Source organism: Quercus lobata, chromosome 10, assembly GCF_001633185.2.
Source record: "Quercus lobata isolate SW786 chromosome 10, ValleyOak3.0 Primary Assembly, whole genome shotgun sequence".
NCBI classification, from domain to species: domain Eukaryota; kingdom Viridiplantae; phylum Streptophyta; class Magnoliopsida; order Fagales; family Fagaceae; genus Quercus; species Quercus lobata.
The window spans coordinates 28,042,766-28,061,860 of NC_044913.1; the positions used below are offsets into that span (position 1 = coordinate 28,042,766).

At 32.6% G+C, this 19,095-nt stretch overlaps 1 protein-coding gene across 1 annotated transcript; it reads right to left on the bottom strand.

Moving 5' to 3' along the window:
* Window positions 1-216: 216 nt before the first annotated feature.
* LOC115965888 (uncharacterized GPI-anchored protein At4g28100) lies at window positions 217-3,139 on the bottom strand. The gene is made up of 2 exons (XM_031085181.1): window positions 2,340-3,139; window positions 217-671 (listed from the first exon to the last, which is right to left on the bottom strand). The coding sequence occupies exons 1-2, from the start codon at window positions 3,000-3,002 to the stop codon at window positions 330-332; spliced, it is 1,005 nt and encodes a 334-aa protein (XP_030941041.1). The 5' UTR covers window positions 3,003-3,139; the 3' UTR covers window positions 217-329.
* Window positions 3,140-19,095: the final 15,956 nt, after the last annotated feature.

The window sequence follows — 19,095 nt, forward strand, 5'->3', positions numbered from 1 at the left end:
CACAACTGTCCCAAAATAATGACACCAAACAAGTTAACCATTTACGAACAATTGGTCTCTCCAAAGCAAAGCAGTAGTCTCTATAGCACATGTTATTGGAGGCCCACTTCAAGATTTTCTTTCAAATATGGACGGAAAGCCTTATCTTCTATCCTCAGAAAACCCCAAAACAAAAACCAACACATTCCAATTTACCTACACTACATTACACCAACAGACACAAAGTAGAAACTGGGCATGTCATATTAATTACCAGGAACAGAATAGAGTACAAGAACTACAAAATGTAGCAGTTAAAACTTTCCAGTGGAAGCTTCTAATCTACAGCTCTAGTAAAAATGGGTGGACAATACAATGCAAAACATATATAGCAAACAAAGTGATAACATGCTGAAAATGGGTGCTCTAAGGGTGTTTGATGATGAATGACTGGAGATTTCATACGAATCAACGGCTAGAGGCATTCCATCGCTGTTGAGAGTGCACGACTGGGGATCGGAACCATCTTTGCTCAACATGATAGCTCGTAAGACTGCTGAAACTGTGTGAATGTATGCCGTTCGATTCTTGGCAAGGAGCCATGTCATACCCATTAGTTGACAATCTTTGTTGTGCATTTTGGTGGTCCTGTCCTCTGATTTGCTTGAATTGAAAGTTTTCTTCTTGTTAAGCTACATAAAATTATTGTTTTAATTAGAAAACATCATTTATGACCACTGATTGGACAAACAGATGTTTGGTGAATGAAGTTCTAAATGACCAAAATTTAGTAGGTGCAACATCACAATCTATTTTAAAGCTGCAGATTCAGTTCTTTATAAAAGCCTATTCTTACAGTGAATTAAGTCATCTAACCAACAAGTATTTAAGAACAGAAAAAACAATGAGTATGTAAGAAACTAAGAATGTTGATGCTGTACTTTGGAGACCAGGATTAAATTGTAGAAACTAGCTAAAAATTTTTAACAATGTCATTGCAATATGCCAAAAATTGATTAGAAACAATTAGAAATTGGGAATTTCTTAATTATGTACAAATCTATCTTGCAATTCAAACTAATAATTAAAAATGATTAAACTAACAAACAATTAGATTAATTTTAAAAAAAAAAAAAATTGACAGGATAAATAAACAAAATGCATATTGAAAAGCTTAGTGAACTTGTAATTAACAACCAGATTAATTTGCCAATTAAAAATTTTAAAAATAAATAAATAAAACCATTAGAAGTACAAATCAAACACTAGATTGCAACGTTTTTGTCACCTACTGTCAGCAAAACAGTGAAAAAGATGTGTAATAGGCTACGACATATGTTGTGGATAAGATCTCATGAGTTTGCCTTTAGTTCCAAAGTCCATATTTGGTATGACAAATGATGCACTGTACAAATAAACTGTTAAAAATAAAATCGTACAAGGATACACACTGTTAAGATTGCACAGAACATGTTATTTATAATGAATGAAGTTTAAACTGGTTTTGGACCAATTAAAACCATTAAACATAGTATCCAATGTATAATTATTGAAACATGTTTCAACCAAAAAAAAAGATAATTGATGCATGCGTGTCTATGGACATATAAAATGCCACAATGTGATTGAGGCGTACGAGTTGTGTCCAGCGTTACTGTCTACAGTTTTTGATTATGAAAAAAACAAAAAAAACAAAAAGTGAGAAACTCGCGGGTAATCCGATAAACAACGGTTAAAATAACAGTAGGCCTAAATTATAGATGCATTCCTACTCGCGTTTTAGCGCGTGTAAAAAACTACTCTTTTTTCATACTTTTGTTTTCTCATCACATTGTGATTTTTTTTTTTTTTTTTTTTAATAGGAAATTACATTGAAAATGAAATGAGATACAAAACAATTCGGGGTTATATTTTATGAGACTATAATTTGAGGTATTTATTATTTCTATATTCTAGATATAGAAATATAGGCCAAACTTTGATTCTCTTTCTTTATCTTATAAAATTAATCTATTTTGGCAGCTCCTAGGTTTTAGATAAGGTAGTATTGGTCCATCATCAAATTCTTCTTTTTGTTACCGAGCCCGACAAGCAATAGACTCGCTCTCATGGCGCGTCTTGAATAATTACACCTAAAGGCTAGAGTTTGACACAGTAATCAAAATGAAGAAAAAGCAGGACAAACTTTCCCAAATACCAAACATTGAGAAAGACTCCTAAGTCCTAACCCAGAAAAAGAGTTCATTCTCTTCAGCCATTGAAGTACAAATCAAAACAAACAAGATGGAACCAAAAAAAAGAAAAAGAAAAAGAGAGAATGTTATGAAACAACTAACCAATTAGAGAAAAGAAGCACTTACCAGATAGAGACTATTCAAGCACTTGGAGCACCCACCAAGACCTGGGAATTCATTCACATTGGTGCTACTACTCAAGCAATCTTTCTCTAACCTCTTCACATTCTCATCCCCAACAAGCTTCCCTTGCTGGTTCACTGAAAAAGCTTCAGGACAACTCAATGGGTGTAACCTTATTCCACAATAACAGTACACCAAGTCACAAGTCTCATTGGGTCTTGTTAACTCAATCCCTCTCCCCTTGAGTGCTTTTCCCAAGTCCTCCACACATGTTTCTGAATCATCAGGCAGAAGTGGCATGTCATAGGATGGGGTGGTGCTATTGGCTGTGCTGCTAACTCTACTTGCTCTTCCAAGGGCTGTGGAAGAGTAAGCTGAGTAGAGCCAAGCAGCAAGTACAGGACAGCATCGGCTATGATGGAGCTGACCATCGGTGGCACTACAAGCAGTGTTTATGCCATGGAAAAGCTCATCTGGGAGGTCTAATGGGCACCCAACTACATTGGATTGTTCAGGGAATGCAGGAATTGTTGCTTGTGGAGATGGGTTTGGGAGGAATGATTGGATTGAAGCCGGGTCCGGGTTGGGAAGACCCAGAAAAGTGGGCAAGAGAATTGAGAGGAAGAAAACTAAGAAGAAAGTAAAGAAAGGTGGGTTGGAGGACATTATTTTTTTGGTACAAAGGAAGGATCTTTGTTTGTTGTGTTAGCGTGAGAAAGAGAGAGAGGAAACTGCGGTATGTTGTGTGTGGGTTATTGCTTTTGCTTTTACTTTTATGATGTTGTGTGAGGGTGTGATATAAAGGTGTTGGTAGTGGTGACCTTGTGGGTGCTGGAATCGGAGCAAAGGGGCCAAAAAGAGTGGTGGGGCTGGGTGACTTTGGCTGTATTCTAGCTAGTTACAGTGCTGGTTAGATCTAAAGGTTTATTGTGGTACCTCTAAAGTTGTTGGGGATTAGTAATACTGTAATAGTATCATGAACAAATCATTCATGGGGAAATTAAAGTTTTGTTTACGATGCATAAAATGCAAGTAATTTACAGGTGCCTTTCTCAATTCTGGTTCCTTTTCGCGTGCAAGCTAAGTTTTTCGGTAGATTCAATAGGAAAATGGTTACAAAATAATGCATTTGAGTTAAAAATTATTTTTACTTAGTTGAAAGCAGGAGGGCAAATTACACTATAACTCTCGTGGTATGACTGTTTGCATTATTAATTTTTATTTTTGTTGTTATAAACGTGACAAGTGACAAGATAGGGATAGGAGAATTAAAATGGTAGAAACACAGGAACATTGAAAGTGATGTGGGAGCATATATCGCAATTGTCCATAGTAGTTATTAACCCATGATATTAAAAACTAAAAAGAGCACACAAAGAGATGTGGGTTCGAAGCAAGTTTATGCACTTACAGATCATTATCTGACCTTGTGATAAGTGGCATTCAAGCCCAAGGAGGGAGAGACACGTGAAACCCAAAAAAAAAAAAAAAACTAATTAGTAATCGTGGAAACTCAAGGAAAGGAAGATACATGTAAGGAACAACCGTTAAAACTATTGAGTCTAAAGTATAAATAGAAGGCTCACTTTCAAGAGAAGACAATACTCACTACTAACATACTTAGAAATCATTCTATTGTAGTAATAGTACTTACTTAGTAGATTATCTCATAATTGTTAGAGTTTTAAGAGGTGTTCATGCTTATATGTGTTTGCTTGTAATCCTGCTACACACTTTAATCTTGTTTGTACAAATTTATTGAAATTTGATTCAAGTTCTCCGTTGTTGAGCTCATTTGATTTGGAATATGTTTATTTGAACCAATTTGATGTTAGTGTGATAATCTAAGATTAAATCTAGGGCTAATTACACTAAACACACTTGTGGTTTGGCCCGAAATCACTTTGTCTACCCGTGATTTAAAAAGTATTACTTTATCCACCTGAGATATGTTCCGTTTGTTTTCCGTAACCCACCTATGTTAAAATCAGGGGTAAATAGGTATTTTTGCTCAAATTTTATGCCTCTCTCCTCCCAAAACAAAAACTAGCACAAAAATGCAAAAAAAAATAAATAAATAAACAAAATAAAAAAATGGCATTGGTCTGTCTCTCAATTCACATAAATCTTGAACATGAAGAACATACCCAAAAAAATAAAACCCAAATCAACTTACACAAATAACTGAACAATACAATATTGATGAAATTCATAAATCAAATGGAAAGCTGTACTAAGCTCTATTGAACGAAGAAGCGTAGTACATCATAGTTTTGAATACATTGATGATGATGGAGGTGAGAAAAGGCAATCGAAAGCAACAGTGGTGATATTCTATTCACTCAGGGACATAGGGACGAAACCACACTTGGACTGTGGGGGTTTGCCCCCCTAATTTTTTTTTTTTTTAAATATTATTATATATGTGTGTGTACTAATTTTAGCAATTTTGTTCTATAAAATTACATTTTGTTTCCCTTTAGCAATATCATTGATTCTTTTAAGAGTAATGTTATACTCACAAACTTTTTTATAACATCTTTACAAACTGTTATGGTAGCAAATTCTTATTGGTTTGCATACGGGCACACCACTCACATCATTTTTTTACTTACTAGTAATCATTTATCACATTAGTAATTTAAAAAAAAAAAAAAAAAATCTTGTAGCTCTAGCATTTTCCTCATTTTAATGACCATAAAAAAATTTATAGATCTAAAATCTAAAACAAAATGTACAAGCCTTAAAAAAATAGTTCAACAATAAAATTACCAGTAAAACTAAAAATTAACTATTTTTATCCAAAATAAATAACCCTGCCTTTAAAAAAATTCTAAACAAAAATAATTTTGGTCTTACCCACAAAAAAAAAAAAAAAAAAAAAAAAAATTCTCAGCAACTAAGTAGCAGAATCAGAGATTGAAACCGTCGCACACAACCAACAGTAAAACCGCTGCATACAACCAATAGTAAAACCGCCCCCTAATTCAAAGTTCTGACTCCGTCCCTATAGTCACTCATCCCTTTCCCTGAGTCTCTCTCTTCCTCTTCTGGCTTTCTTTGATTCGGATTAGAAGAAGATTTAAAAAAAAAAAATGAAGAACACGACTTTGCTCACTGAAAAAAAAAAAAAAAAAAAAAAATTTGAATTAAACCCAATGAAAAACAATCACAGATGATTGACCATCAGTAAAATCCACAAACCCAGAACCACTATCCACAGACCACTGACCACGGACCATCAACAAAAGCCGCAAACCCATCAACAAAACAACAGCATCTTTATCAATACACAAACCCAGAACTTTGTAACCATCCGCCACCAATAAACCTAGAATCAGTGATTCAAACCAAAACCCCCAGTGATTCAAACCAAAACCTAAAACCAGTGATTCAAGCCAAAACCAAACCTGGAACTAGTGATTCAAAACAAAAGCCACAGAACCAAAACCCATAAACCTCCAAAGTCGACCCACAACAAAACCGAAATCCTCTAACACCGATCCTAACTAAAACCCCCAAACCACTGTGAACCCGCCACTGCAAAGGCGAAGAGAGGAGAAATTTGCAAAGTGAACCCACCAAATCAAATATTAATTTTCACAAAACCCTCCCTTTTGATCTTGTTTCTCTTGCATTTTTATGCTTTTTTTTTTTTTTTGGGAGGAGAGAGACATAAAATTTGAGCAAAAATACCTATTTACCCTTGATTTTAATAAAGGAGGGTTACGGAAAATAAACAGAACATACCTCAGGTGGGTAAAGTAACATTTTTTAAATCACGGGTAGACAAAGTGATTTTGGGCCAAACCACAGGTGAGTTTAATGTAATTACCCCTTAAATCTATTTACTGTGAACTTCCGAACCATTAACTGTTTATATGAATTAGGCTTTGAATTAATTTGTTTGCAATCTAATTTGCTTTCTTGAGATCCAATGGCATTGAACATAATTTGGAATTTAGCCCTGATATATACTTGATGACTTTAAATTTTCTTTACTTATTTCTTTTATTGTTAGTTGCATTTTCTACAAAAAGTCCTCTTAAAAGGCATTTCCAAAACCTCACCCCTAATCTACGAAGTGAAATCATCCATCAAATCACTACTAAAATTAATACATATAATGACCACATTTTGTACTTAAAAGCGACTATTTTGTGAAAAAAAAATTACAAATTCTAGACTGCACTTGTTCAATGCACATTTGCTAGCACATGGCTGTGACGCATGGAAAAGGCTTCTGATAAGGGTGATACAAACCCTAGAAATCATAAGAGAGATATCCAAAAGACTCATCTTTGAGTGTAGGAAAAGAAAGAACCTTTGTTTTGAGAAAACCAATCTATCCTCTCTTTTCCATCTCCTTCATTGTTTTGATTGAGAGTTTGTAAACACTTTCTTCACCCATAAACATAGACCTTGTGAGTGAGAGAAAGTTTATGGAAACTTGAGAAGCCACATTCAAATCCAATCTCTATTAGTGGTGTTTCCATTGGTGTTTGGTGAGATTTGCTTGCATTCTCTTTTATTTCCTTCACTCTACTATATTGTCATACTTTGTGCAATGTAGTTAGTTAGTACACATAACCAAATTTGTTATACTCGATTTTTCTGAAAATGAAAATGTTGCCAAATTCTAAAAATAATTAACACTCCACTCTTCTGTATTAGGGGAAAGGTCTGTTTGGATTGTTTCACCTTTTTTTTCTTCTCCAACATGTTAACTATATTGGACTATGAAAGTGATAAAGTTTCAGTATTCTACCATTCCTTTACTTTTCCTTTTTTTTTTTCTTGGCAGATAAGTAAAGACAAAAAAAAAAAAAAAAAAAGTTTAAGAAGAAAAAATTGTGAAGGAGAAAAAAAGGACCAGAGAGTCTATATTGGTGAAAAGCATTACATGAGAATTATAAGTGGAATTTTGAATATGAAAAAATATAACTCGGTTTATTCATATATAAAATATTTTAATAAATAAAAAAAGTGTTACGTCAACAACATTTTTACAATGCATTTTTACAAAAAATCTTAGGTATTTAATCGGTATTGGTTTTAATTTGAACTAACCATTGATTTTTTTTTTTTTTTTGCCCACTAATAACAAACCAATAAAAACCTGTCAATTAGAATTTGTTATAAAAATATTGTGAACATAATATTTCTTAATAAATACACTCAACATAAAGTAAACGATCTCTTTTATGGGCAATCTATACTACTATTTAAAGGGCATCCAAGCCATTTACACCATGAACTCTAAGTTTTGGATATCTCAAAATATCTCCTCCCTGCTCACTTATAGATTTTTCAATTAAATGGGATAATTCATAAAATAAAAGCTCACAATTTAAAACCTCCCACTAAACACAAGTTCTCTGTAGCTTACAATCTCCTTATCTTTTATCCTTTTTAAAATTTAAATAGATGCACTCTATTTTCCTCTTCATCTCTTATCATTTTTTAAATTTAAATAGACAAGCTATTTGTTTTCTTGCTTCTTCTATGTTCTCTTTTATTTTGAACAACAAAATCTCTAGGCATTCAGCAAAATTAAATTTGCCACAGATTTTCAGTACACGAAAAGAGATAAATGAATGGAAAATTATGATACTAAATCAACAAAAAAAAAAAAAAAAGGCCTCATCGCACTCGCGAAATGCATGTGATGAGCTAGTTTAACATTAAAAATATTAATATGAGTGGCATTTTATTGTCTGATGTTTTTTTTAAAGAATTTATTGTCTGAATTGATCTTGGGTGTGTATTATGTATATATACAATACATGTGTAGTTACCTATGTTTATATATATATATATGTCCCCCCAACTCAAATCTTGGCTTTGCCACTCGATGCAATCTTCTCTATATCATTCTCTTGACGCGATAGTCACTTTACAAGTATAAGTACTTGTAGGGTGTAGAAGGCAATGATTGAGGTGTGTATAGTTAAGCCATGATTGATACTATAATGATTTCATGATTTTACGATGCTTCTTTCATGGGGAGGAGTTCACCATTCAGATCAATATGAAGTCTCTTTTCAGCAAGTGTGGTTTATCATTATTATTATTATTATCTACAACTATACTTGAATAGACGATTAAATGATTGGAGTTTAGAGGAGATAATAAAACTTAATAGAATTTCATAGTTAAAATAAACTTGCTCTTGTATTACACAAAATTCTATGAAGTTTTATTATCTCCTCTAAACTCCAATCATTTAATCATTTATTCAAGCATAGTTGCAGATGATGATGATGATAATAATAATAATAATAATAATAAACCACACTTGCTGAAAAGAGACTTCATATTGATCTGAATGGCAAACTCCTCCCCATGAAAGAAGCATCGTAAAATCATGAAATCATTGTAGTATCAATCATCGCTTAACTATACACACCTCAACTCTTACCCTTTACACCCTACAAGTACTTATACTTGTAGAGTAATCATCGTGTCCCTTGGAACCATATAGAGAAAACTGCATTGAGTGGCAAAGCCAAGATTTGAGTTGAGGGGACAAATATATATATATATATATATATATATAAACATAGGTAACTACACATGTATTGTGTATACACATAATACACATATATCATACCCTAGATCAATTCAGACAATAAATTCTTTTAACAAAATCAGACAATAAAATGCATCTCATATTAATATTTTTAATGTTAAACTAGCTTCATCACATGCGTTTTGCGAGTGCAATAGGGCCTTTTTTTTGTTTAGTATCATAATTTTCCATTCATTTATCTCTTTTCGTGTACTAAAAATTTGTGGCGAATTTAAGTTTGCTGAATGCCTAGAGATTTTGTTGTTCAAAATAAAAGAGAACATAGAAGAAGCAAGAAAACAAATAGTTTGTCTATTTAAATTTAAAAAATGATAAGAGATGAAGAGGAAAATAGGGTGCATCTTTTTAAATTTTAAAAAGGATAAAAGATAAGGAGATTGTAAACTACAAAGAACTTGGGTTTAGTGGGAGGTTTTAAATTGTGAGTTTTTATTTTTTGAATTATTCCATTTAATTAAAAGTCTATAAGCGAGCACATGGAAGAGATATTTTGAGATATCCAAAACTTAGAGTTCACGGCGTAAACAGCTTGGACGCCCTTTAAATAGTAGTATAGATTACCCATAAAAGAGATTGTTTACTTCATGTTAAGTTTATTTATTGAGAAATGTTATGTTCATAATATTTTTATAACAAATTCGAATTGACAGGTTTTTATTAGCTGTTATTAGTGAACAAAAAAACAAAAACAAAAAAATTCAATGGTAGGTTCAAATTAGAATCAATAACAATTAACTATCTAAGATTTGTTGTAAAATTGTGTTAAAATAAACTTGCTCTTGTATTACACAAAATTCTATTTAGTTTTATTATCTCCTCTAGACTCCAATCATTTAATCGTTTATTCAAGCAGAGTTGCAGAAGATAATAATAATAATAATAATAATGATAAACCACACTTGCTGAAAAGAGACTTCATATTGATCTGAATGGCGAACTCCTCCCCATGAAAGAAGCATTGTAAAATCATGAAATCATTATAGTATCAATCATGGCTTAACTATACACACCTCAACTCTTATCCTCAGTACCCTACAAGTACTTATATTTGTAAAGTGACTCTCGTATTAAGGGTGCGCAATAATGTGTGCATATATACACACACATAATTGGAGAAATGTGATTTGCTTTGTTGGTACGGTTAACGGGTTTCCTTAAAACAATTGTTAATAGGAAAATGTTAACGAATGCCCTAAGGGTGTTGGTTTAGAACTATTTTTAGAAACATTTTATGGGAAAATGATAAAACAATTAATTATTCTAACATTTTTTTATATTTTCCATAAAAATTGTGTTAAATTTATTAATAATTATCCCAAAAACACATGTTAACTTGACTTTTGTTAATAAACCATTTATAAATTTAAAAAAAAAAATTAACATCACTTTAATAAGAAATAAAAAAAAGGAATAAAACCCTTTTTCGTCCCTATATTTTCACGCAATTCTCATTTTGGTCCCTAACTTTTTTTTCACCGCTTTTAGTCTCTATCCTGAAAAACGCGTCTCGTTTTTGTCTCTGCCGTTACATCAGAGAAAGAAATTGCACAGGTGGCAAATGGCAAAGTTAAGATCATTAAAATAATAATAAATTTTTTTATTTTAACATTAAAAAATGCCACGTCAGCATTTAAATAAAAAAAATTAATTTATTAATTTTAACTAAATAAAAAAATTAAAAACATAAATAAAAACAAAAAATTACATTAATTGAGATCTGAGGGTGGCTTGGACAAGAACAATAAGAACATAAACTCAGATCTAAGAACACAAAATTAAAATTCAAAAATCACAAACCCAGAAACACAAACACAAAAACAAAAACAACAGATCTTCCTTGTCAACCAAACACAAAAGCAACAAACACAAAACACAAACCCAGCAACTGATTTTTCTTGTCAACCAAACACAAAAACAACAAACACAAACCCAAAAATCACTAAGAATACAAACACAAACCCAGCAATCCCGCCAATTCATCTTTACCCTAGAAGATAAATTGGTCTCAGCACCCACATCCCCATATTCGTCAAACAAGCTTTCGAGGATAGGGGCCAAGCTCTGAGGCACTAAGTAATCCCTCACATCAGTGAGTTCTTTCATGAAATCAGGGAGCTGAATCGGCAGTGAAGTTGGCAGGGGCTTGGGCTTATCGTCAGCCCATCGCGACTTCCTCTTCCGCGGCCTGCCACCCGATTCGCCATTGTCGTTGCCATTCTGGTTGCTGCTATCGACGCCATAGACAACGATGCTGTTATTGTTGTTAGAATCGGCTGCGGCGGCGACTACGTCGGTTGGTGGTTTCCTCTTCGCCACCAAAACAATCTTTGTCGGTGGTGCCGATGTCGCTGTGGGTGTTGTTGGTGGTTTCGATTTGCGCTTAGTTGATGTTTGCTGCTGCTGCTTCCATGATTTGTGTTTAAGCTGGCCAAGCAGATCAACGAGCGGCCTCAGGTGGTTCAAGAGTGTTTTGTGTTTGTGTTTTGTGCCGAACCAGGCTGGGTTTGTGTTTTGTGTTTGTTGCTTTTGTGTTTGGTTGACAAGGAAGATCTGTTGTTTTTGTTTTTGTGTTTTTGTTTTTGGGTTTGTGATTTTTGGATTTTAATTGTGTGTTCTTACATTTGGATTTATGTTCTTATTGTTCTTATTCAAGTCACTTTCAGATCTCAATTAATGTAATTTTTTGTTTTTATTTTTGTTTTTAATTTTTTTATTTAGTTAAAATTAATAAATTAATTTTTTTTACTTAAATGCTGATGTGGCATTTTTTAATGTTAAAATAAAAAAATTTATTATTATTTTAATGATCTTAACTTTGCCATTTGCCACCTGTGTAATTTCCGTCTTTGATGTAACGGCAGGGATAAAAATGAGATGCGTTTTTCAGGATAGAGACTAAAAACGGTGAAAAAAAAAGGTTAGGAATCAAAGTGGAAATCGCGTAAAAATGTAAGGACGAAAAATGATTTTATCCCTAAAAAAAATATATCAAAATATTAATTACATTTTTTTTATCTTATTTTAAAACTTTTCTTAAAATAATTTATTAACAAATACTTTTATGGGCATTCAATAACATTCTCTTTTGCTTAAAGCTCTTGGCAGATGACGATATTAATATTAGTTAGTTGGCTGGCAAGAAATATAATGTGACATGCTCTCTTGTGAGCCAGCTAATTCTGCTTACCAGTACCGGAGATGAATAATTGTTAAAATTAGAGGGCTTAGCTACCTATACCATGCCATGCCGGGAAATTAAAGTAGCCAATGGCAGACATCGAGGTCATGTCATTCTCATCTATACCCATTAGCCAACAAACTAAGTTTTTAATGGGTTAATTACATCAATTTTACCAATTTAATATTTTAGTAAAAATTTATCTAAATTCAACTAAAATAAACATGTATCAAGCTTACTAAATTAACTAAATTTCTTTTTTAAAATAGTCTCATCTTTACATGGAATGAACCTCTATCTTTAATATATTAAATTTTAATATTGATAAAATATTAAGGTTAATATATATATAAATAATAAATAATTAAACTAGTAAAAATAAAGTTTTTTAAATTAATTTAACTAAATATTTTTAAAAAACTGATATGAATGTTCTGTGATTTGAAAACCTCCCAGGCATATTTTTTTGGGGCAAAAGAGGGACTAGGCATTCAGTGTTAGACATGTCACTTTTTGACTGTTGTGCGGGCTCAGTCCCTCTGGATCTCGAAGTTGAAGAAAGAAATCACCCTCTCGAGGTATGAATTATTGAATTCAACGCTGTGAGAGTATAACTGTATAAGATATATGTTAGGCTTTTTATATTTATTTATTTTAATAAAGATCTTAAAATTCCAAATTCATATAGTATATTTTAAATTATGCTATGGAGTTTCTTTTGTATTCCTTGGTAATGGGTCCCACTAACAATTTGTGGTGAGTGTTGAAACTTTGATGCGTAGAAATTAGAAAGTATACATATCACTTTTTGACTGTTCTCCAGGCTCACTCCCCATTTACCCAATCTTTTAGTTTATATATGCAAGGGACTTTTTGCATAATTTTTTTTTTAATGCATAATTGATATAATAATATTATTACCTGAATATATATATATATATATGCGTGTTATAAATTTTTTTTTTTTTTAAAAAAGGGAAGATGCGTATTGTAATTAACAACAAAGTTAGGGAAGATGCGTACAATTAACAACAAAGTTAGGGAAGATGCGTATTGTAATTAACAACAAAGTTGACAAAAGGACTTGACAGCTATTGGAATTTGGAAGTGAATCTTTATCTTATTTTGATGGGCTCTAGAAATTATACCGTCTTTGGGATGGACTACGTTATTTATCTACCATTTCAGTAAAAGATACCTAATTATTTAAAATTGTTAAGTCAGTATTTAGTTTTTATTTAAAATTCCACAATCTTAAACAAGTGTGAATCTTTTACTAAAATGGTGGACTACATCACTTATTTACCATGAGAACCTTATAATTTCTCCTATATTGCCTCTTTCAGATGACGCATGCCTCTCATTTGTATTATGGCTGGTATTCCCTACAGGTCATCCTGGCATTGCTTTGTGTGTGTGTGTATTTTTTTTTTTCTAAGGGTTGATGTTAACACATGTCTTTAGGATAATTGTTAATAAACTTTATTAGTAAAATTTTAACACCACTTTCATGAGAAATATAAAAAACTGTAAGAAAAATTAATTGCTTTATTATTTTCCCTTAAATTGTTTCTAAAAATAATTTTTAAACCAATGTCCTTAGGGCACTTGTTAACTTCTTTTTTTTTTTTTTTTAGTTTAGCAAGATTAGCTCAAAAAAATCTCATTTTGCACTAGATCAAAAGCATAATATTCTTACACACTATTCATTTGCATTTCCTACCAACACCTTTCAAATTAATGTTTGCATAAAACACAATCCTACACATAGTTTCCAAAATCACTTTTTAGGGTCATTTGACATAGGCAATGTCACAAGGCTTTTTTGAGAGGCAGAGAGTACATAGGTAGTGGCTGAGGAGGTGAGAGGTGGAGTGGAGGTTGGAGCGCTTGAGAGATTGAGAGTAAATGGATTGGAGTGAGTCAGAGAAGTCGGATTAGGCTTTAAGGAGAGAGGAGTGGAGAGTGCCATGTCAGCATGGTGAAGCAATAAGAGTTGAGAAAGGAGGTCTTTGTGGTGAGAGAAACTATCAAGGTGGAATTGAGAATCGAGGAGGCAAATCATGGAGTGGAGTTTCTCGGTGGTGGAGGTAGGGGAATCAAAGGAGAGGGCAATAGAGGAGAACAAAGTTGGGGAGAAGGGCCAAGAGAGGAAGGCTGGGAAAATGAGATTGGGGATAGCATAAGGGACTATGGGTATGTGTATCTGAGAGAGAGAGAGAGAGAGAGAGAGAGAGAGAGAGAGAGAGAGAGAGAGAGAGAGTTTTGCTATATGCACTTCTATGAGAAGCATGGTTGTCAAGATAGTAATCCAAGGTCACAAAATTGTAAGATTCTACTATCTTCAACTTAAAATCGATCCAGATCATGCTAGGATTGTTCGTAATGCAAGATCGAAATAGTATCGTGACCTAAATCATAGGATCTTATAGAATTGCGATTCTATATCATCATACCAAAACACGATAAGGAGTGTTTAGCTATCTATGCTATGAATAAATACCAAAATAAAAGTCTATAATAAGTTTAGAAGTAAATCAAGAAAATCATATGATATTAAGACGTATTGTATAGAACTTCCATATGAAATATTAAATTCTATTATTATAAGACGCATGTTATGTTACATATAATCTCTTGAGATATAATGTGCGTTTGCGTAGCTAATTTTCTACATGCATTTGCGTTTGCGTTTCACTTGGCTGGTCCTATGACACTGTTCATGGACCAGCCAAGTGATGAAAAACGCGTGGCACTGTTCCCATGGCACTGTTCCGCAATAAAAAATATTTTACTATAGTATTTTCAGTAATAAATTTTTAATTTTTTATAAATAAGTAGTATTTAAACAAACCCATAAAATATAAGATTTTTTTTAACCCCGCAACACAAAAGGTATAAATAAATAAATAATTGTCAAGTGCAACAATATATATATATGCGCCGAACTTCGAGCTATGGATGGCTTTGCACGCGTTCCAGTCTTTAAAGCTGCTACTGGTTCAAAAAGACCTACGACTCTGTCAAAAAATAAAAAATAAAAAGACCTACGGCCACTCTTGAAGAAAAGCCAGCCTGTCTCTCTCACACTCTCTTTCTCTGATACTTTTAATTCCTAGCCAGGCCAGCATAAATTGTGTAAAACACGTGAAATTCTTTATTATATATAATAAATTCGTGTTAATACTGTCATAATTGGTAATTAAATTGGTTTAGTGCTGAGCCAAGTTTTCAGTTGACAAGAAGTACTGGTCCTACTGGAAGCATTCAACAATGGGTGTGAATTCAATTAATATACTATTATTAATAAAATAAATTTGAACATATCAATAGTCAAGAAGGTCGGTCCACTGTTCTGTGACTGTGTTCATGCACATGAGAGAGTTGGCCCACGTAAATGATCAGTTACATCAAGCATGGTTAAGCCTTAAAGGCTTAAAGCATTGACTTGAAAGTTGAAAGCTCTTGCGGTCTAGCCTGAATGCATGTAATACTAGGTTGAAAGTTGAATACTTTTTCGTGAAAAAGAAATACATTCTGAGTCAGGGGAAAAAATAATCATACATACTTCTGCAGACTCTTACTTCGGTTTCAGTAGAGTTTGGGAAATACAAAATGTAATCATAATGAAAAATAATTCATTTTGCGTCAAACATTATTTTTGGCAGACTATTAGGCCAGGATGTGGACTATTTGGTGACCCTTTAGTGGAGGTGGAAGTGTGGAAGAGAATCAGAGCTTATAGGTGGTGAAATTAGAGTAAGATTTACAAATTTTTGAAGAATTTTTTTTTTTTTTTTTCTACTCCTGATATTTGTGCTTTTTATGAATGAAAATTTTCTTTTTTTGTTGCTTTTCTAAAAAAATTGTCTCTGAACCTTGAAGACTTGTATACTTTTTTAGGGAAGAAAAACAATTAAGCTTGTTCATCACTGTTAATTGAGAAAATGTTGAAAACAAAAAAGGAAATTAAAATTGTATAATAAATTTTAGGATTTTTTTTTTTATAATTTTAAAATATTTTAGATTATTTAATTACATCAACCATAAAATTCAGGTGTTGCGATTTTATTGAAGCAATTAGCACATGGCTGACTTGTGTGTCACTTAACGGTCAACTAAGTTTTTTTTTCTACCGAGAGGGGCTGCCAATCAAAACGAACACCTATTGCTAGAGGAGTGGATCAAAATTTTGAAATGTTTTTTTTTTTCTTTTTTTGAACAAGAAGGGGGGGCGACCGTATGTGACTTATCCCATAGGGCATGACCTAATAGAGGCACCCCCTATTAGGGAATATTGAATTGAGTCATAACTACTGTGACCGGAGTGTCACAAACCTCACCCTAGCACCTTAAGAGAGCCAACGGATGAGGCGCAATGCATGCTAGGAACCCACCCCCCACATGGTACCCGCCACGACTCGAACGAGGGACCACATGCATGCACGCGGGATCTCACACCATTGGGCCACCCCTCTTGGGGCCAAAATTTTGAAATGTTAGGGATTGGAGCAAAATCAAAATGACTCCAAATTTTAGGAATGTGGTTTACAATTTATTAGGAAATCAAACATGAAGCGTCAAAATATAAATAATCTTAAACTTTACAAACTAAAAGTGTATTTTAGTCTTAAGACTCTATGGTGAATCAAAAAGTTCCAACCATCAAATATTGCTCGATGTAATTGGTGTGATTAGATAACAATGGCATCCTCACAAAGATAGAATCAATTGATTGGAGGAAGAATCGTTTGTAGCAAAAGAAAACTTGGTAATCACAATTAAATTAATTAATCCAATAATTGTCTCAATGGACGTCGAGTCTATGAAATCCAATACAACCTATAGAAATCATTAGTATATAACAAAGCAAGTGGAATGGTCTTCAATCATGCAACAAAAGGCAACCGCTCAGATTTATGTTGGTATGTAAGTAGACATCTTTTTTTTTTTTTTTTTGGTCATGTCTTGGTTTAATATTATAATTAATATTTATTGTTGCATTAATTTATTCCAATTATTTCCATTATCTTCATGGTAATTAAGTCTTTTAAGGACTTTCCAATCTTTTGGAAAATAAATCATGTTATGTCTCTGAAAATTTAATGAGTTACGTGATTAAATATAGATAATGGGAATTGCTTTTTTTTAGTAAATTATTTGTATAATGTGAGATAAAATGCTAAAAACTAACTTACTTTCAAAAAACTAATAATCATTCTCTAAACACACATGGTATTATTAGAAGTTTACAACTAGGTTTCCAATAAAATCAAATGTTTTTTTCTAATGGAATCTTTAATTTTATACATTAAAAGAGAAACGACTGCGAAATCAATATTAATCATAAATGACTTTTAGGATTTAGATGTGCTTGAAATGTATTAAGAAACTGTTATTTTGTATAGTTTCTTATATTTATACTTTGTTAATATTGAATATACTATTAGTGTATTTCTTCTGAATGGTTAAAGTTTTAATTCATGTCTTGACACCCAAAGATGAAATCCTAATTCCATATCTACTTGCTTTGGGTTGCTGGAAATTACATATTGTTCTTCATGAAAGCGCCAGTATTGAAAATGGCCAAAGTGATGTGTGGGTTTAGCATAAGTTTTGCTTCTATTATTATTATTATTATTATTATTTAATTGTTACAAGTGGAGAAAGGAAATTCAAATCATGATTCTCCTCATATAAAAGATTATATAATGTCATTGAGCCACAATACTCTCGACTGATTTGCTATAAGTTTTTAGTTTAATTCACTTATTACTATTCTTTGTTTCTGTGTATTATCATCACATTATTAGATTCCAAATTTTGAAATCTTTTGTTTGTTAGAGTTATACAAATGGAAAATAGATCTCACACGAACGCCCGACCCAAGGAAACTAACAACCTGAGCCCAGCCTTGGTGAGAAGTGGGCCAGTCAGGACGAGGCCTAGTCCACGCCTATGAAGTTTCTTTAAAAGACAATCCATATGAAATTTCTTTAGCCAGAGAGAAGTTGTAAATAACACCCAAAATTTCGGCCTGACCCAGGAAAATTCACCAAGCCCGAAACTCTGTACTCTACCACAATTCACAAACAAGATTTTTCAATTGGATTGGGCTGGCCTAACATGCATCTTGGCCTGTAACAACTCCTTGTACTCGTAGATTACCAATAAACCAAATAAATTCTCCAGTTAGTTTCCAAACTTTTTAGCTTAATACCAAGGTATTGTGGTTGTGTGGTAACATAATTTCGTAAATGATAGAATCTACCGTTAAATCAGAAAATTCCTCAAACCTACTGTGAAAATGTGGAGAGAATGATTATTTACTTGTATGTTTAATTACATTACTATTTTAATAAGTTTATCTTTTAAATAATATGAATTATCTTATAAATCACCACATAGTGTATTGTTATAAATTCCTCCTTATCCCTATGGAAGAAAACTTTATCCTAAACATGCTTCTTTCTCTCAATGATGGAATTTGGCAACCCTGCTTATGCATATATTGACAATTTATTTATCTAAAAAGGAATACAAAATCAAATTGGCCCGTGGCGTTTTTGACATTAGAAAAGGAATGCATAGATAATCAATCGGGCATTATTAAAAGAAGAACCTGCAGGATTAGGCATCTCCTAAAAAGAAAAGAAGAAAAAGGTACAAGAGTAAAGAGCTGTATAAAGTTAAATCATGGCCAACAAATGATTACCTTCCTTTTTTTCCCAGCAGTATTAAACTAAACGAATTTGGGTGCCAACTAGTAGCCACATGTTCCCTAAAGATAACTAAGTCCATAACCGAAAATCTCATAGGCAAATTACTAAAACTTTTTTTTTTTTTTTTGAGATTTTTAATCTATAACGTTCGTTCTTGATGATATCTCTATATTATCATACCAAAACACTAATAAGTTTTTTGTGTAAGTGGTGATTAAACCCCAGATCTCTTATTCAAACATTAGAGATTTTACCTGTTGAGTTAAC